This window comes from Drosophila sulfurigaster, chromosome 3, assembly GCF_023558435.1.
Source record: "Drosophila sulfurigaster albostrigata strain 15112-1811.04 chromosome 3, ASM2355843v2, whole genome shotgun sequence".
NCBI lineage: Eukaryota > Metazoa > Arthropoda > Insecta > Diptera > Drosophilidae > Drosophila > Drosophila sulfurigaster.
The window spans coordinates 40,644,683-40,665,864 of NC_084883.1; the positions used below are offsets into that span (position 1 = coordinate 40,644,683).

A 21,182-nucleotide genomic window follows, 5' to 3' on the forward strand; every position below is an offset into this window, starting at 1 on the left:
TTTTGGCGCACAAAGTGGACTGACAGCAGCCGCAGAGTCGCAGCGAGTCGACGCCTTCTCCGATTCCAATGTCGTCGTTGCTGTCAGCTTCAACTATGCTCCCATTTTGGACACACACACACACACACATAGCACACACACACACTCGCACAACAAGGCAGACAAACGGTTGGCACTCTTGACGTTGACATTGCCAGGCCTGCAGAGGCCCGAAAAATACAACGATGAAAAAAAGAAGAATATATTTTGCGTGCTTCTGTCAAGTCGCAATGCGTGCACAGAGTGTGGTGGATGCTTCTTGGGTGTAGATTGCGATGGTAGCTGTGCTGTGGTGGGTGGCTGTGGTGGTTGGCTGGCGGTTGAGTGCCGCCCATTCCTCATGCCTCGCTTTTCGGGGGCGAGTGATTTATTTGACTGACACTTTTTTCTGCGTTGATTGCATCGTAATCCCAACATAATGAGTACTGTTATATTTCATGGCCATTTTCGTGTTGCAGAGGCCCAAATGAAGTAGACAATTTTTCAAAAACAAAAGACGATAGCTAATGGTGCGGCATGAGGCAGAGGCAGAAACAGAGGCAAAGGGAGAAGAAGAGCGAATGAATGCCTACAGTTTTAGTTGAATGCTTGCTTGCCTCTGTGCTCCATTGTGCATGTGACACACGTAGGCCACTTGAGGGCCCTTCGTTCAAAACCAACCAAAACGAAGACGCATGCGGACTCTCGGCCATGGTCATAATAAAAAATATGCTCGCTCAAATTTCCATCATTTGTTCGCGTCATCAACTATTTTACTTCTACTTCGCTTCAACTATTTTCAAATTACACTGCGCAAAAATGTCATTTCGTTATTTGTCTAAGCACTGAATGATTTTTTTCTAAATTAATTTTTGGCTTTTTTTAACATATTTCCAAATTTGTTTGTAAGCATGCGACTTCGTGGTTTCCGTGCTCTCATCATGGGTCCCCCCGGCAGTGGCAAGGGCCACATCTCTGAGAAGATTGTTAAAAAGTATGGAGCAGTTCATATTGCGGCTGGCGATATTCTGCGGAAGCACATCAATGAACACACCCCGCTCGGTAAGGAGGCGGAGAAATATACACGCAAGGGTTTGCTAGTGCCGGATGCTCTGCTCCTCGGTGTGATTGGGACTGCCATCTATAAGGCTGGCAATCGTAATTGGATCTTGGACGGTTTTCCGCGCAATGTTACCCAGGCTAAGCACTTGGAGAATGTGGCGCATTTGGACATGGTCATCAATCTGCAAATACCCGACGAGGCCATAATGGAGATGCTCAAGTTTCGTCTAGTTCATGTGCCATCGGGACGTGTCTACAATATGGGCGTTAAAGCGCCTTTGGTGCCCGGTTTGGATGATGTGACGGGTGAACGGTTAGAGCGTCGGGCGGATGATCGTCCCAAGGTGGTGATGGCTCGCCTTTCGGCGTTCGATAAGCAAATGAACCCGGTGATCGGCTTTTATAGAAAGCAACACTTGTTGCACACGATTACGGGGCGACATCATCAGATACTTTGGCCCATGGTCGAGAGATATCTTGTGAAACGTTGGGGATTGTCGGCCATAAGAAGTTTTAGGCCAAAAAGAAATCTCGACTTGCTGACTTGTAAACCTTAAGTTGTTTTTTAGCTTGTGCCGTAATAATCTATTTGTAACGCTCATTTCATAATTCAGAATTTCAGTTTTGGTTCATCACATAATAATTAGTTCGCGTAAATTTCAGTAAATAAGTAAATTAATATGCAATAACTCGTATAGTGAAGCGTTTTTATGGTTAAGGTCTTGTAAGCTTTCTGGCGAAATTCTGCCTCTGAGCGGATTTGATTATCTTGGTACTCTGATTTGATTATCAAAGTAAATTTTAACAGATTCTTCTCGATTTCTGCTTGAAGAGTTGCTTTTTCTTTTGTGACTTTAAACCACAAAGTTGAAATGCGAGTCCCGCTCTCTGATCTTGGGTTCGAGTGCTAGAGTCGTATAACTCTGCTAGGGGAAAAAGCCATTTCTCTTCCTCTCTAGGGGAGTTGGGCAACCGCATGCACTGCAGTGTTGAGTTAGTACGTTTGGAATTTTGTTTGGGCTATTTGGCATTTTTCAAAACATTGTTGCACAAAATTTACGACTGAGATTATTCCATGTGCGAGTGCAGAGTGCTACGACTACGACTAGGAGACGAGGAGCAAGGAGGAGACGCTGTGACGAGAAATGGCTCGGACGAAGGCTAATTTCTAGATCTACTCGGCAAATGGCAGGCAGAATGGCAGGCAGGCTCTGTCGCAGCTGTGTGCGACGGCAATAAAAACTTTTATTATTGTCACACGTAGCATCCACTACAGTCCAGCTCCAGCTTCAGTTTCAGCAATAGCAACAGCAACAGCTTCAGCTTCGGCCTCGACTTCAGCTTCAGCTACAATTGCGGCTGCAGCTTCAAACTCCTGTCTAACCTGCGTACACACTTCCGTTTTCCGTTTTTTGCGTTGTCCTTTTTGTTGGGTTGTCCTGCTTCATTTTTTTGTTGTTCCTGCTGTTATTGGGGGGTACAACAGGATGGAGCAGGAGCAGGAGGGTAGCAAAATTGAATAAAATGGCCTCAGTTAATGGTTGTCGGGCTGATTCAGTTAGCGCATAAAATGAGCAGAACCCCAAGCTCAGGCCCAGGCCCAGGCCCAGGACCAAGCCTCTGCTGCTTGCTTTGTCCTGTTTCCTGTCGCTTCCTGTGCCATTCTACGGGCTTTGCTCCTGGTCTGTGTCTCTCTCGCTTTCTCTTTGTATGTGTGTATTTTTGGTCACAAATGTGGCACGGCCTAAATCTCGGTTTTACGAGCGCATTCTTTTGTTTGTTGCCAGCTGCCCTTCGCCATTGTTTTGTTTATTATGTATTTGTTTCATTTTTACATACTTACATTTTCTTTTTTGCTCTGCGCCAGTCTTTAGTTGGCCCATTACGTGCTTTGTGAGTCATAGGCGGGGGCTGGAGGAGGTGAGCATGATGTATGCGACAGTATTAAAATGAAAAGCTCTGGCTTGCATATTTGCTTGCTACACCGTGTATAACAGTTCGTTGTATAACAGTTTGCGTATACCAGTTGTATAACAGTCTGTCAATATTGCAAATTACAGTAAGCGCATGAATAAATGCATTCAAATTTGCCAAAAACCCCACAAAAAACAAAACTAGATGGGAAGAAAATGAAAGAAATTCGACAAAAACGCACGAAAATTGCGCAGAGAGTAGGAGAATATTTTAGTCGGTTGACTGTGGCAGCCTCCAAAGCCGCATTTAAATGAACGAAGCCGGAACGTCAGACAGCATGGACAGAAAGTGCAGACAGTTGGACATGCAAATGTCAGTTGACGAGCAGGATGAGAAACGTGGCTCTGACTCTGTGGCTGCGGCTGCTACTGTTATATAGATGAGGTTGAGGTTGAGGTAGCTTGATGAAGAGCCCGGAAAGAGACGGGACAAGTTGTACTCCTGGTGGAGCAGGGACGAAATGACGAAATGGCCGCTCCATCTCGCTGGCTGGCTGGCTAGCTGGCTGACTGGTTGGATGGTTGGAAACTCGCTGGTTCGATGGTTGGTTGAGTGTTTAAAACGGCTATTGTGCAGCTTGTGGTTGCTTTGCAAATTGAATAAAAGTTCATTCGAGTGTAAGAGAACCGATAGCAGCGCACCAGCACAACAACAACAACAGCAACAACAACAACACATACACATGGCAGCAGCAGCAGCAGAAAAAAGCAAACTGCGAACCAACGAACATTGAATGAATGTGAATGTAATCGTTTTGCAAATGAAAATTGATTTTTGAATTGTGGGCACGCTCTCTCGATGCCCGTTGCCTTTCCCTATCCTCCCATTCCCCCACCATACTTATTCCCATTTACTGTCCCTATCCACACTCCCGCTCAATCATTCTCTAGCGAAGCAACTAAATGAAATCACAAAAAAATAAAAATAAAAAATAAGAAACGAAAGCGTTGCCATTGCGCAATTTGGTTTTTTAATTTCGAAACGCGAAATTTAAATATAAAATTTAAATCGTAAAACTGCAATTTCGAGTAGAGTAGAGTTGAGCGAGCACATGAATGATGCAAAGCTTAAATATTTGAATGCATTGCCTGCCTAATAATAGTGCCAGCTCTAATTGTGCGCCAGTGTGCGTGCAAGGGTGCTGCGAGCGCAGAAAACTATGCTATACATTTTTTATGCCACCTCCTTCGCCCACACACACACACATACAACAACAAAAGCGAGTTGAAACATACGGCAAAAGCTGCGCTTGCCTTTCTTATGCCACACAGCACAGCGTTTTGCTTGAATCAAAAGAAAGAACAAAACGAAAGCTGGATTGGACTACAGCACGGACAATTCGACTGTCAGACATTTAGACAGACAGTCAGACAGGCAGTCAGACAGACAGTCGGCAAGCAGGCAGGCAGCAGGCAACAAAGTGGATTTGAATTATTCAAAAAAATGCGATTGTTATTTGCAAAATGTTCAGTGAATTGAGACGCGCACCGCGCAGCAGCAACAGCAGCAGCAGCAGACAAGACTCAAGACTAAGACGAAGACATCGACGTGAATGTCGATGTTAGAGCTGCGATTCACGGTGAAAATAATGTTGTATTTATGAGCTGCAAAAACGAACAACGTACAGCGAACAATGCAGCGTTTATGCAGCACATGAATTGGATTCAATGATAGTTGCGAATTGATGCAAGTTATGACTGTTGAATGTGCAATTTATGCAGCTTCACAGTGAACAGTGAAATTACGAGTGTGCATAAAAAGTTCACAGTATAACAGCTGCACGAAACCAATTAGAATGCGAGCCAGTTCAATGACGACGACGACGGCGTAGAACAGCTTTTATGGCAGGTATTAAAGATTAATAGATTTGTGCCTCAACTCTCGTAAAATGTCAGGAACAACAGCGAAAAAGAGCTGAGCCAACTTATTGAATGTTAAATTTATGAAGCACTTTTAAAATACTTTTTGAACGCTTATGACAGTTTTGTGAGCACTTAAAACCCAATTCTTGTTTCCTTCGCTTTGTCAAATGAGTTCAATGTTGCAATTTCAATTGAGTTTGTCATTTACAATCGTTTTTGTGTCGGGCGTATAATAGCCAGAAACATATTTTGATTTTATGGGTGAAAAGTTTTTATCTATAATTGAGTTGAAAACGTAGTTGCATTGGATTCCTCTTAAATTTTGATTCAATTTAAACTTTCATAGCTTTACTTGTTAAAGTATAACAGTTTTAGCTACGGCATATTCTTTATACGATCATTTCTAAAGTCTAGATCAAGTGTGGAATATTGCAAAATGGTGATTAATGTGAATAATATAGTTGTATAACAGTTTTAAAACCAATATATTTGTTTAAACGTGCCGTTATATTGCCCAAAAGTATACAAGATGTATAACAGTTATATAACAGTTGTATAAGCAAAGTATTTGCTTACATTGACACTTGAAGCCACTTTCCTACATTGTGCTACACCTTTATAACAGTTTTGCAAACATTATGTGGCCTTTGCGGTAATTGACAACCGCATAATCAAGCAACCGCCCGTCGCGACATTTATGTTAGTTTCACGTTTGAACATTCGCCATCCATACGCTGTATATACGGCGGCTATTTATCATTGCAGCAAAGCCACAATAACCAAACCAGCTGGTGACACTGCTTCCCCCGCTCTCTGCACTCTCCCCCTTTGATGCCCGCTCTCTTGTCCGGCGCTGGCAAGTCATTTATAAATGAAAGCGCAGCGAGCAAAGGCGCAGCTAACAGGCTAGGGCATTCATAGAGCGGCAAGGCAGCCAAGTCAGGCAGGCAGGCAGACTTCTCCATGGCCCATGTCAGGCGTAAACCCAAAAGGTTTTAATCAGTTATTCATGAGACCGAGAGCACGACAGCCAAGTCAAACAAAGGCCGCTGCGCCGCGCCAGTTGACATTGAAAGCCGCCAACGCGATGGCGACCGATGCAAAAAAAAACAAAAACAACAACAAGAAAAAAGTGGAAAGCAAAAGAAAAAGAGAAGAAGATTGTGAAAAAAAATTTATGAGCTGGAAAAAAGGCTGCATAAGTTGCAATGCTTCTTCAACTCGCCCAACTCTCTCAATTCGTGCGCGGCAAATGCTGCAATAACAATTGGCTGCAACTTAAAAGGCGTGGCATGGGCGCAAGACAGCAACAGCAACAGCAAAAAAAAAGGGTTTGTTTATTTTGGAGCGAGACAAACAGACAAATAGAAGATGGGATGTAGCTGACTGCGATGATGACGATGATGAAGACTGACTGACTGACAAGTCGACAACAAGAAGCAGCAGAGGGAGGGTGGAGGGTGAAGGTGGCGGGGGAAAGGCGCGTCTTCTGTTGACGGAACCACTCCAAACTAATGAGTATGCATATTGTATGCATGTGTGAGCTGGCGAGCGAGCAGGCACGAAAAAAAGGAAGCGTCTGCGTGCCTTTGTTGTTGCATTTGCACTTGGACGCCTTCCAGAGGGTAGCTCGGGAGATGGGGGCGGAGAGAGGGGAGGCTGTTGGCACGTACAGGTAGCAACATGTCTTGTCAAGCTGAGGCTTGTCGCTGATTTTGTTTTGTTTCGCTGACAGCAGCTTCAAATTAGTTGGCACAAAACATAAATGCAAATGAATGCGAACAGCACTCCAAACACAAGGGTTGCTCAGCCACCCTTCCTCTCTATCCCTCTTTCGGTCTTTTCACTCCTTTGCTTATTAATACAAGCTTGATTGGACTTTTTGTTTGTTCGCACACAGAGAAAGAGTGAGAGAGAGAGAGAAACAAGCTTGCACTTAAGTAGCTTGGTTTTAAACAATTACACTGGACGCCTTTGCACATTACAAGCACTCACACACACACACACACGCACACACACGTATTCACTCGAACACTCAGTGAGTGAGTTTGAATGCCGCTGCTGATTGAAAATTCTTGTGCAAAAATGTTGACGTCGACATTGTGAACTGACATGCTGCTGCTCATTACATTAATTGCTTTGGCTTGTCTTTGCGACAGCCACAGCCGCAGTTGTAGTTGCTGCCGTTGCTGCTGCTGCTGCTGCTGTTGCAGCCAAGTGCAATACGTTGCGTATGCGTATTATGCATGCGTGTGCTGCACTCGCTCTCCCAGTCTGTCTGTCTCTCTGTCTCTCTGTCTCTACGTCTGACATTACAGCAGCACTCGCATTTCAATTTCAATTTTGCAATTTTGGCAGCTGCCAGGTGGCGCTGTCGCTCCAACTGTCTGACTGTCTGTCTCTCCGTCTCTCCGTCTGACTGTCTGTCTGTCTGTCTCTCCTGGCTGTCTTTTCCGTCTGTTTGCTAGGCCCATATCCATGGCAGAAAACTGCAAAACTGAACTGAACTGAACTGAACCCATTTGCCAGGCAATTCACAAGCCTTTTTATCGCTAGCTGCCCCTCATCAATTCACTGACTGGGCTAACAGATTTGCGCAGCTGTTTTTCCTTCTCTGCACTCTGCATCGATCTCTGCCTCAGCTCCCCTTGCTCTACCAGCTGTCCAGCTACTGCTCTGCTCGTTGTGTGTGTGTGTGTGTGTGTGTGTGCAGCACGTGAAATGTATGTCGCCTGTCAAATTACTTGAATCTCTGCTTTTGCCTTGCCTCTCTTCGCTCTCTGTTTTGCTGCTGCCAACTGAATGCAGTTGGACCCACATTTGTGCGCTTGGTTTGCCGTGCCAGTCAAGCATAATATGATTATGTAGATGCTCACTCTACACACACACACACCGATACACATCCGGTTTGGCATTCAATGCGCCCAACATTCGCACACACATATGTCTAAGGGAATACTTTTGACTATCCGTCGTATATATCTCTGTACAATAGTTCGCTGTCAAATCGTATTTATTATTTTATGTTTTCATTTTGTAAATTGCCAACGTTGTTGCTGTGATTACACAGAACAAAAAGCACTATCTGTCGATATTCGTATCTGTATCTGTATGTCTGTCGCTTTGTATCTGTGTCTGACTATTCGAGTGTGTGTGTTGTGTTCTTCTTCTCTTCTCTCTTCTCGGTGTCTGTGCAACTAATCGACTGTTGCCGGCGCGCGTCAAGTGCCAGCACAGTACAGCACAGCACTGCTCCGCCTCCTGACAGCCACGCCCACCTGCCCTCTTAGTCGAGTCGTTGTAACGCTCGCTGTCGATTCTCATTGTGTGTGATGGCCAAACAAAAAAGAACTAAAGGCACACACACACATGCTCATGACTTTTAGCAACAACTCACAAGACACACACGTTACGTATGTGTGTGTGTGCGTGTGTTGTGTGTGTATGTGTGTGTGCTGTGTCTCCAAGTCCCTGAGCAATCAGAATTTGGTATGCAAATTTGTAAAATGGAATTGCATCAATATTAGAAATCAATATTTGCTGCTCAAACGATTAAAAGACAGATAACCGTATTCGCAGCGAACTGTAACCGGAACTGCAACCGGAACACAACGGACATAACCGGAAGCGGAAACGGTCGTTCGCTCGCCTGCTCGCTTTCAATGTCAATTTACTTAATGCGACGCGAAAACTTGCAGACACTTTGCGCCTAAAACGTGTGCTTAACATGCAGCTGAAAGCAAAATGAGTTGGAGTTTGGGTAGAGGCAAAAAAGGAAGTAACATAATATGAAGTGCTTCAGCCAGCTCCTTGATCCCATCCCTTGTGTTGTCCTGCTGCTGCCTGCTCTCTGGAAACAGTTTGCAACTAATTAAGCAGCACGCACAATCTAACATGCAAGTTAACACCAGCAAAACAGCAAAGTGGCAAATCGTCGAGGGAAGGTGTATTGTATGTAATAACCTGCATAGTGGGGCAAAATCACTCGATTAAGTGGGAGAAAGAGGAAGAGATGACGCCTTCAGATACTTATCACAGTTCTTAAACAATCAATTAAAGCCAACCAAACACTCATCTCTCCCCTTATTCGGTTGATGTTTGGCAAACTTTTTCTCTGGATGACTTTCGTTGAACTAATTTCCTCAACTAGTTGCCAATTTTGCGTAAGAACAAAACTTTGTCATATGTTTGCCAATCGATTTGTGTTATGAGAAATTAGCAAAACTTCTAATGAAATGTTTCTCTTACGATTAGTTAATTGAGTCACAGGCAAATTGCAGCTACATTTTGTATAGGGAAAGCAGCAGCTACAGAAAGCTACAAAATTCAGGCAATCATTTGATACTGGAACAATTGCAGTGCAAGCAACAGTATATGGATTCATGTTGCAGAATTGAGAATTCTAGGTATGTTTATTAGACATTCACTGTATTTATTTATTTATATTTATTTTAAACTCTGAATTTCATTCTAACATACAAAAGAGTGAGTCACAATAACTAAGGCCTTAAGGCGACTTTTGTTCAAATACGATTCTGATATTTATGTAGGTGCAAGTTTAATGAAAAAACATTTATTTTCTTTTTCTACATTTATAATAGGAATTTATTTCATTTATATCAATATTTTAGTCAAGCTTATTTAATGTATAAGTTATTAATTTTGTAAATTTTTATTCGCAAACTATTAAATCAAATTTTGTACAGTAAGTTACTTTTTTTATCTTTCTCTTCGAAATTTCCTTCATTTATATTAATGTTTTATTCAGGCTAATTTTATGAATAGTTTCTTTTATTTATTTTTCTAATACTTGATTTCCAAACGATTGAATCACATTTTGTAAATTGTTTTTTAATATTTTGTTAAGCCTGTTGTATGTGGAATATATTGTTGTCTCTTTTTAAATATAAAATAAAATTTCTATTTTCAATAATTTCGATTTCTAAAGCAAAAAACCTAGCATTGACTCACTATTTATTGTTTACCTAAATTTAGTTTTAAAAAAAATACTTATATTTCTGCTGCATTTTGTCTAAATCTTGCGACACTGTGCGCCTGTTTGGAGTAGGTAATATGCAATAAAAGCGATATGCTGCCAACCCATGTTGGCTCCATCCCCGCCCTTGCAATCGACGCGATATGCTCGCCACATTTGACCGCAGTTAACAAAGTTCACACACACACACACACACCCATACAGAGCATATCATAGACCCTGCACACACACACACTCTGCGACTGACGCACACTGGCACAATAATAAGTGACGCATTTAATCTGATTTGCTTTATGACATGTTCATGACGAGAACAATTAAAATGTGCGGTTGGCTAGGCAGCAGGCCATCTAGACAGCCCCCGAGGGTAGCTCTCCACTTCCTCCCCCACACCCTGTCTCTCTCCTCTTGCTTTGACTCTGGGTTCTAGCTAGCTGGTCTGGCTGTTATAGCCAACCTTGTTGTTGTTATTGGCCGGCGTAAAAAGCAAATTGTTTAATGTGCTGTGAATAAGTGACAAAACAGCTGAACTTTGCGTAGGCCTCGCTAACGCTCATTCCACTCCCCTCCCCTCTCCCCACTCTCTCCTCACTGTGGCCTGGTCACGCTTCATGTTGACTTTATCGGAAGCTGAGTTTAAGGGTTGGGAGTGTGAAGCTGCCGGTTCTTATCGCACGTAAGGGATTCAGCTGTGAGGCAGTTAGTTGACTGCGTCTGACATTCTTGATTAGCTCATCTATATTTCCCACTCTACTCCTCTCTCCATCACACTGCTGCTGTGCGTGTTATTAATGGTAGTGCTCCAAAAATGTCAACAATATGCGGCACACAAGAGAGACGCACAAGTCAAAACTAGCGCCAAAACTGACAATTGTCTGGCCATAATTGCGACAATAATTGCACATAATGCGACAATGTGCTCATGCAGCAAAGCTCTCTTCCTCTCTCCCTTACTCACACACTCTCTTTCTCTCTCGTTTTTGCTTTTCGCTTGTCTTTCGCTGCTGCCTGAGAACTCTGACTGTAAACTTTGTTGCAGTTTGTTTTTACTATTGTTTTGTAATGGCAAAATTATAGACCCAAGCGACGACCCTTAAGCTTCATTTCTCCAGCTGAAGCGGGTCTTCCTCTCTCTCTTCCACTCTCTCTTGCTGTGTGACTGGCATTTCCAAGGCGAAGTAACAGCAGCATCTTCGCCTTCGCCTTGTTCATCTTTGGCATTATCTACTTCCGCCATAAACAGCAACAACTTTTCATCTTTGTGCCAAGGCAACATTTTTGTCTTTGTCTGCGACGCTTTTGCCTCTCTCTCTCTTCCCTCCGCTTCCCTCTCCCTTTCACTAGTTGGGAGTTTAACAAACGCGCGGCACGTTGTGCATTTTTATGATTTTTATTTTGATTTCCTTTAAACTAACTTTGCTGCCTGCCACAACAAACAACAGTGCAGAGTGGAGAGAGTCAGAGAGACAGAGAGAGAGGGGGAAGGGAGCTGTGTGGCAAGAAATCGTTGCTATTTTTGCAAATTGCCTACAATGATGGCCACAAGTTCATCCTGCGCCACTCTTCGTCATCCTGGCTGCAGTTGGTCTCTCTCGTTTCTTTCTTTTTTTTTCAATGTTACGCTTCGAGTGATATTTGGCAGAGCAGAGCAAAGGAGAGAGTGGGGAAGGGGCACAGCCAATTGGTGTTGTTGCTGCTGTGGCTGTGGCTGTGGCTGGTTTTGCCTTTGCCCTGTTACCCGGAAAATATTATTTCGCTTGACTTTTACAACGGCCCAAAAGGGCCGTCACCATTCAACTTCCTACTCCACTTTCCTTCTGCTCTTTCTCCTTCTCCTCTTTTCTCTCTGCTTTAGCTACTTTTATTTCTTTTTGTTTTCTCGTTTTTTTTTTGTTGCCGTTGCTGTTGTTGTTATTGTTTGTGTCAATGTCGCCAGCGCCGTCGAAACTATTTTGCTATTTGTTTTGCCTAACTCGATTTTTCACTGGCTGCCTTTTGTCTGCTTGACTGCCTTCATCTCGCAGGGATCCTCCAAGCTGCCTCCCTCCCCCCTTCCCCACTCCCCACTCCTCTCCTGTCTGTCTCTGACACATCTGAGATGGCAACAACAACGACGATACACTGTCACACAGATATGGGGAGACAAAAACACCAAAACACATTTGACAAAGCAATGGCCGAGAATTTTTCTATTTTCGGACCCTCAGCCTGTCATTTTTTTGTTGTTGTTGTTCCTTCTCTCTGTTTCTATTCTCTGTTTTTTTCTTTCTCCCCCTCTTGGTTGTTGTTGTTTTGTTGCTTTTGTGATTTGCTATTCATTTTGTGCTTGTAATGATTTTCATGCTAATCACAGCAATTGACGCGTATGCGACTTACTCACTCACTCACTCAGTCAGTCCTGCTGTCCTGCTGTCCGTCTGTCAGTTTGTCACTCAGTCAAAGTCAAAATAATCGAAGCCCGCAGTTTTTGTCCGGCCCCACAAAATAATAATGCGAAATGTTTCGCAATACTCGTAATCGACAGTCAAATCACAATTTGATATTCTTTTTATATGCACTACTCGTCGTATACATAATAACTAACTTAGTCACTTTGCTTGTTGGTTTGACACACATACAACACACACATTCAAACGATACAAATCGTTTGCCTGATTAGCATAACAGGCCAAAATCAATGATGAACTTAACTCGTTTATATGCAAAACTTATTTTGACTTTAATATGACTAAAGTTTCGAGATAACTTTTCGATTGATCAATTGTTTCTTTACGATGCTACTCAAAGCATGAATGAAAGTAGCTAACTAAAGCTCTTTCTGAGGGAAACAATAACATTTCAATTACAAGCAATTAATCTCAATTTGAGTTTTTAGTTAACTTTTCGATGGCTCGATTGATTTCAATTGCTATCAATGATTAATGTGCTGGGTAGAAATCATGAATTGGATTAGAACAATAAATATAACAAGTATTGCAGAGCTTTTTAGCTTAATCAGATTGCTAAAAGTATTTCCGAGAAGCTTTTAAAGTTCTTAGCTGAAACGAAAGGCGATTAATCACGTTGCCAGCTCGACAGCTGAAGCTCATTTACAAGTTTCATAAGGCAAGTTCAATTAATCTCACTTAAAGTTCAAAGCTTGACACTATGCTGACTCCAACTCAAAGAAGACCTTTCTATGCATATTGCTACGGCATAACAATTACAACTCATTATGCCAGAAAGTCAAGTTAATTTGCATTTCATAAAATGCGAAAGATTGAACTTTGAAATTGCTTTTCACTCGGTGTATTTATAAATTTATTTTAGTAAATTTCCTTTTTAAGTTTACTAGCTCTTCGATGGCGATAATTTATTTATTGTCAGTGCGGAAATAAATGTGTTAGGATGAGAATTGACAGCGCATCGCCCATTGATCTAGTTTAATGCGAGGGCATTACGTTATCATTTATTGAAAGGAAAATTGAAAGTATTTATCACGTTGCTAATAAATGAATGCCTCGATGGCTCAGCCATTGCACAATTTTTCAAAGTTGAAATTAATAACGTTTTTTTTTTTCGTTGTTCGTTGTGTTGTTGCTCGCCTTCAGTTTGTGTTGCTGCTTTGCTACGACAACGAGAACGACGACGACGTCGACGACGCTGTCGTAGACGACTTTCATTTCGCTTGCCTTTAATTTTTCTTTTATCTGCCATTGAACAATGGCCAGCACAATTTGGGTGATGAGCAGCAACAGCAGCAAGGAGAAGGAGATGCTGCCAGAGATAGAAGAGAGGGGTTGGGGAGTAGCTGGTATAATAAATTAAGCGCTATGCTCTGTGTGCTGTGTGTGCTGGCCGTTGGCCGTTGGCTGTTGGCTGCCACTTGGCCAAAATAAATTGCACTAAGCGAAAAATAACAACTCAATCCAATGGCACGGCCAAAGCGGACAAGCGACAAAAACTGGCGGCCAGAAAATTGAAGCAGCTCTAGCAAACGACAGCAGCAGGAGCAGGAGTAGGAGCAGGAGTTGGAGGAATGAGGAAAGTGGAAAGACGACGACGACAAATGGAAAAAGTGCGCAACACAATGGCCGAAAAAGAGGAGAGAAGCAGAAAAAAAAAGTAGAAAAAGGGATATAAACAGATTACGTCGTTATTGGCGCTGACCAGCACGTGCCCACACATGGACATGAAGCTTCAGTGCTTGCACTGGAACCTGAACGGACAAACGGGAGCAGCAGCGACAGAATATCACAGAGAATGGCGAATAGCGAATGGATGAGCATATTCCCGCTTAGGCAGAGCAGCGCAGTTCTCCCATCTATGCATGGCCATCGGATTTCTCGATTGATTTTGCGCCGTCGTCGACGTCGACGTCACCTGCAGGCTAAGCTGCTTTTGAGCTCAGTCCCGGCAAATAGAGATAGATGGAGAAAGAGACAGAGATAAAGAGTGATAGAGGGAGAGAGCGAGAGGAGACAGATTGAGCTACTACCTGGTTGGGAAAACTACTCTGCTATAACTGCCTCGGGGATGCAGTGAAGCGTTAACGTTAACGTTTTGTTTCGCCTTTGTCCTGTTCTCCTCACTTGTTGTCGTTGATGTTGTTGTTGTTGTTGTTGGCAGCGCTGCATTAATTTCATGTCCTCGTGTCCTGCGTCGCTGTGTCGCATGTCGCCTGCGTTGACATTCCTTGCCCCCGAGCAATTCGTGCAACAATTCACGGCAAAGCTTCCACTTCTTAATTAATTTGTTCATTTATTGCACGAAGGACACAGAACGCAGGACGCAGGACTCGACGCAGGACGCTGGACATGCTGGCAAGCTGCTTAGAAGCCACGCTGATTGAGTCCTTAGAGCTAACTTTTTAGGGTTATCTCCAAGTGGCAGCTGTGTGTAACTTTTCTTTCGCTCTGCAGCTTTTCTCACTTTACATTCTTGACGTTGTCGTCGCTGTTGTTGTTCAGGTTGTTGTTGTTGTTATTGCTGCTGCCTTTGGCCCCAGGATTATGAAAAACAATAACAAAAACATAAATCAAGCAAGTCGGATAATTTTTCCGTCTCTTCTCTTGACTGTTTTTTTGTTTTATTTTTTTATTTTTTATTTTCCTACTTTTTTTCGCTGACCAACGTGAAAAACAAACGCCGACAAAAGCGAAAAATTTTCAGCAGCAGCTGCATTTTTCATGGCCCGCTTCCTGGCAATGGCAATAGCAATGGCCACGTGAATGGCCATGGGAACCGTTCGAGGGATTCTGAGCCATAAGCCATAAGCTTTAAAGCACTGCCCCTGCCAACGAACCAACTACATCCAAGCATTGTTCAATGTTTCTGCTCAGGTTCGTTTATTTTTTTTTTTCTTTTCATTTCTGAAGAGCGCCAAAAGACTACGATTTTGCCACTGATTCCATTCACAAGTACGAATACGAATACGACTGCCAGCGCATTGCCTTTGGGCTGCCTTGCTCCCCACCCCCGTGGCGACAGCCTAGCACTTGATCCAAAAGAGGATTTCATTAGTGCTTAATAATAACGTGCTTTCATGCAGTATTCACTGCAGATTAAGCGCAACTTTAATCTATGGCTCAGTTATGTAAAGTTATTTAACAAAGTATTGCGAAATGTGCAAAGGAGTTAAAACCAGTGCCAACTGAGAAATGGAAACTTATTTAATTATTATTTTCAGTTAAGAGTTTTGAACGAAATTGATCAACTTTAAAGTTAGTTATACGCATATTTAAGTATATTAAAAAAGTGTAGTAAAAGAATAATTTAATTATTGTGACAATTGATTGTGACACTCTGACAACTCAACTTTAGGCTGAACAATTTTATATTTCTTTTAAAAATAAGTGTTCAGCTTTGCTTGTATTAATCAATCATACGCAGGGTGGTTCAATAGCAGTTAAAAAAACATATCAAAGTATATTGAAAAGTGTGGAAAAATATGAATTAAATTTATTTTCTGTGTCATTCTTTTTAAGCACTCAATTCTAGGCTGAAATATTCTATAATAATCGCTATCTTGCTTAAAATGGCTTTTTATATTTTCTTTATTTTCTTTTAGTCACTTCACTTCAATTTATATGTAAATTGCATAAACGAATTTGCCACAAAAAAGAGAAGTGTTGTTTCAAAATTATAAGATAATAAACTGTTAGTTCAATTAAAGTTCTTTTGATATGTGTTTTAGAATATTCTTTGAAGCATTTGATGTAATCTAAAAAACCATTAAAACATTTTCTTAGTATAGAAAATCCAATTTAAATAAAAGCTTTAAAAAATAACTTAATTTTCTTTTAAAAGCGTATTTAAATCCATAAATTTGTTTGCTGCGATATTTATTTAAACATTGTCATGAAATGAAATTCACTTTAAATGCAATTCACTTAGAAGCACAGCTGAAAAGCGATTGCAAGCTTTATGAGTTCATTCGAAATTGCAAGCTTGAAGCACCTTTAAACGGCTTGTGCTAAAATTGTTAACATTAAGGTAAACTTGTGAGCGTCATTAGTGGACGATGTGCAGCTGCTTATGATACAATATTCTCGAAAAGCAGCTTCAACTGGTTTGCGACTCGAAACGCAGTCGTCGTCGTCGACGTCAACTGTCCCTAATCACTGCAGCATCCTGTGTAAATCACTTGAGCTTGGGATCGTCCGCTTTCTCTACCTTCCTTCTCTCTCTGGTCTCTCTTATGGCCACTAATTTAGCATTATGCAAGTCAGCTCAGCTCAGCTCAGCAGAGCCTCAAGACGTCGTTCATTATGCGCCCCATTCTGTTCTGTTCAGGTCTGAGGTTGCAGCTGCAAGTTGCAGCCACTTTCCACTTTCCACTTGCCACTTTCCACTTGCCTGCTACTGGTACTTATTATTTATTGTGCCTTAGGTAATGCCCAAGTTCCAAGTGCCAAGTTCTTTCAGTCAACTTGCAATTTTTCATGCACGTTCATTATTATCATTCATTGCCTTGCTCTTCTTCCATTCGTCCCTTCTCCTCTTATTATCTCGTTCTCCCACTTGAGTTAAACTGCAGGCAGCCGTCGCCTGATAAGCGGCGAAAATGTGTAGAAAAGCTGAAAGTTTCGCACAATTTTTTACGCCGCGCCAACGGATGGCATAATGGCAGGCAAAAAGAAGAGCGATAGTTTGCTGTGGATGCCGTGGAGGAGGTGGAGGCGAGGTGTAATGCAAGTATTTATCACTGCACACTGTAAGCAGCGGCATCATCCGCAGCCTGGCCAAATAAAAGGCAAAAAGAAGAAACTGCAACGCGCCATTCAATTTGATTACTTGCGTCATAAATACCGGAAGCGTCAGAGTATTGAGGCGCCACAGCGCAACATTCTTCTCCCCCCTCTTGGCAGCTATACGGTCCAGCACATGTGCGTGCCAAACTGCCAGAAGGGAGGCAACCGACGCATCCTGCTCAGCTGTCTCTCGCTCTGCGTCTCTCTCTCCGTCTTCGCCTCATCATGAATGACGGCGGTAATATCCTGTGACGCATTGACGCAGTGACGCAGCGGCAAGCGGCAAGCAATAGCTGATAGCTCTGAAGCAGCTGAAGCAGCTCCTTAGCGTTTGCCGTCGTCGCTCTCCTTTTATGCACTCGAAAAAGAAGCTGCTGCATGAAAAGGCATTAAAATGGCAGCAGCAATGGCAACGTCGACGGCAACGGCAACGGCAACAGCACTGCAAAAACGTATTAGTAACAGACTATTGAGACGCTAAAGTGACGCGGCAAGTCAGGCAAAAGGAAGGAGAAAGGCGGCAGGATGCGGGTCTCCACTTGCAACGGATGGGACGCAAGCTCGTGTGAATTCTTACAAGTGCGCTTGCAAAATGACTTATGTGCTGCAGGCAACGCAACGCAACGACGATGACGACGTCGAAAAGGATGTGAATGAGAATGTGAATGTGAGTTGTGGATGGCAGCGCCGAGAATGTGGCTGAGGTTGAGTTGCACCAAACGACGACACTATCGCCAAATCAGCAGCGCAGCTTGCATAAAAAATTTAAAGCGTTTGCGATAAAAATGAAAAACGGGGGGAAAAGGACGATGCAAAATGACTTTAGGGACGCAACACACACATACACACACACGTAAGTGCTTATGCTATAACTGGCTGTGTGTGTGTAATGACTGATCGTGTGATTTTTTATGCCCGCAGTTGCGTTGAAAGGCGATTTATCTTGGACTGGCTCCTTGACTTCTTGCCTGGCACAAATCAAACTTACTCCCACACACACTCTCACACACACACACTAGAGAAACGTATAAAAAGTGGCAGCAAAATAAGCAAGCAAACAAACAAACAAACATCACGAACGACTCTGTAAAAAAGTAAGTTGTGGTTGTGCAAAGCGTATCAGAATAAGAGAGAGCGAAAACACAGCAAAATATCTAACCAGGCCAGAGAGAGAGAGGAGCGAGCGAGAGGGGAGCAGTTGTGTAGAGGGAGAGTTCAGTTTGCCTGGTCAGCGGTTGGAAGAGATTAACTTTTAGGTCGCTCAAAGCGACCACAGCAAGTGCTTTACATTTAAAATACGCCAGCAAGAGACCAGTTTGGGTGAGCACAGCAGAGCTTGTTAGTGGTGCTAGAGAAGAGGAGGAGAGCAGAGAACGGAGCAGAACGTTGTTGACAAAAGCGCATATGCCAAAGCCGCAAGCCGCACAGATTAACAATTAGCTTGCTTTTTAATTTATTTAATATTTATAAGCGCAGCGGCAAAGCTAGAAGTCGAGCTAGCAAGCGAATTAAGTCGATTTAAATGTAGCACATTTTGTGCGCACTAAAGTATGCTACACATTTTTGGCAGCAATGCATATTAAGCATACGCAGTGTTGCTGAAGACGAAAGCTATCTAGTGAATTGGCCATTGATTGCTTGAGCTGGAAAATTAGACAAGCACACACATACACACACATATACAAACACATACATACATACATACATATATACATATACACACATTTGAAGGCATTTTGAGTATTTGCCACGTACGTTTATGTCATGTATTTGAATGTTGTTTGCTTGATGAACTTGTTGTTGTGGCTGCTCATATTGTTGTTGTTGTTAGCCGTTAGCTGTTGTTTTGATATGTATTTATGTTTGCACGCAGGCAGCCAGCAGCAAATAAACGAGTGCGACAGCAGCCCAAAAACTGCAGTTAAAATGAAATAAAACATGGCAATGAATTATGATACATGTGTTACTTCAGCTAAAGCCAACCCCACAGCAGCAGCAAGCCAATTGTTGTGAGCCACCAAAAAACATGCGACTGGCATAAAGTGGCAGCAACAGTAGCAACAGCAACAGCAGCAACTGGCAGCACAGCTCGCAACATGGCAACATGGCAGCGGGCCACTCATTCATTTAAATGCCATTTTAAACTTAAATGAAAGTTTATGGCTTTTTATTTGCATTGTGCGATGCGATGCGAAGCGATGGAGGCGCAACAACAGCAACTCTCATGTTCTCTCCTCTGTTTATTTCTCTACCTGGGCGTATACACAAACACACACACACACATATCCGTGTGTGTGAAACAACAACACAACATTTGCCTGGGGGGAAAGGCAATTTTAAATTCAAATTGTTTAAAGCCAAATTCTTTCACTTCTTCGTTCTTCGTTGTTGTTTGGGGCGCAATGAGTCTTCATTAAGCTGCAAATGCAAATACGCTTCCGCTCAAAGTCAATTTTAAATATTAGATTAATCTGCCTGCGAACGTAGAGTATAAATCGAATGTGGAGAGTGGCTTCGGTCTCTTGCTTTGGCTCTTCTCTCTTGACTTAAGTATAATTAATCGTGAACGAAGAGAAATGTACTTTTTAAAGCTGCTTTATTGCTTGTTAATCATGAGCGGTGCTTTTATGTGCTTTCACAAGCAAACAAAGTTTGTTGTTAATTATAATAAATGCCTTTATTAACTGTTGAAGTGGTCTTTGCCAAGTTTTAAAATTATAAAAGTGCTTTTGACTGCTTCTCTGAGTTTTGTTAGGTGCTTACAAGAGAATGTTGCACGAAATTATAGTTTTTATGTGAATTGTTAAAAATTTTCGCAAAGAAAATAATAAAATATAACACTGATATCTTTTCTGTGAATCATTAGCTCAATATTGAGCTCAACCTCAATAATTTCAAATTTAAAGCGCCATCTATTTTTTTTTTTAAATTTATACTTCCAACCTTTTCGTGATTGAAAATTTTTCAATATGATTTTAAACAAATTTGTATAATACATCAGCTTTGTAGATGCTTTTACATATCCTAATTGAAATATATTTTCTTTTCATTGCTGTTTGTAACCTTGTTACTTCAGTTCATAAATAACATTATTAATATTCAATATTTATATATTTTCATTTTTATAGAGTCTCATTGCTGCTGCCTATGTTTTGGCTACATTTATTATATGGGTTGTTGCTGTTGCATGTCAGGCTTGTCACTTGTATGTTATGTTGCTTGTTGTGGATCTGCCCCTCTAACGTAGTAGATCAACAACAACCCGAAACGCAGCAGCGCCCATTGTTGTGTGTCATGTTGCTGCCGTTGTTGTCGATGTTGTTGTTGCTGATGTTGTTGCCGCAGTTGTTGCTGCTGTTGTGTTGTGTTGGTGTTGTCGTCGTTGTTGTTTTATTGCAAAGACGTGAAACACATATGCCACGTAAAAGTCGACACTTTACATTTTGGGGCCAGGGCAATATATTATTTTTATTTTCGCTGTGTTAGCGCAGCAAATTTCGTTACCTGACCCTCGGAGCAGGAGCAGACAACAATAACAATAACAGCAATGGCAATTGGGAAACACTGAAGCAAACAACATGCCACACACACACACACACACACACTCTCATAGCGAAGCAACTGAAAACAGCATAAATCAAATTAATTTTGTAGGCGGCAGCAACATGCGCCATTTTATGTATATGTATATGTGTGTATGTGTGTTTGTTTTCTTTTGCCAGACACTGTGTTTGTGCCTCCAACTCCCGCTGTGGCTGCTGCTGCTGCTGCTGCTTGTGCCCTGTCATGAAAAGTGCGTTTTAATTGCAAAGATGCCGCGGCGTTGTGAGATTTCGACGCTAATTAGGCGCACAATTGGCACGAAATAAAAAGCCAGAAAAACAAAGGCGTGTACGTGACTATCTCAAGCTGTCGATCCCAGGCAGACAGACAGACGGAGAGACAGACAGACGGACAGACAGACTGTATCCTGGTCGTGCCGCGGCTGCTGCTGCGATAAAAACGTACTTTTAAATTGTCGCTCGCCTGGCAAAGGCA

General features: G+C 42.3%; 2 protein-coding genes across 9 annotated transcripts in view; one reads left to right on the forward strand and one right to left on the reverse strand.

The window, feature by feature from the left end:
• Positions 1-21,182, reverse strand: part of LOC133841326 (RNA-binding protein Musashi homolog Rbp6) — a 227,264-nt gene that overhangs the window by 43,701 nt on the left and 162,381 nt on the right. The window lies entirely within an intron of this gene.
• LOC133844040 (adenylate kinase 4, mitochondrial-like) lies at positions 829-1,775 on the forward strand. Its single transcript, XM_062277856.1, has one exon. The coding sequence runs from the start codon at positions 930-932 to the stop codon at positions 1,635-1,637; it is 708 nt and encodes a 235-aa protein (XP_062133840.1). The 5' UTR covers positions 829-929; the 3' UTR covers positions 1,638-1,775.

What these genes read in the sequence shown, in the direction of transcription:
- LOC133844040 (XM_062277856.1), top strand. Translation starts at nt 930, where the DNA reads ATGCGACTTCGTGGTTTCCGTGCTCTCATCATGGGTCCCCCCGGCAGT.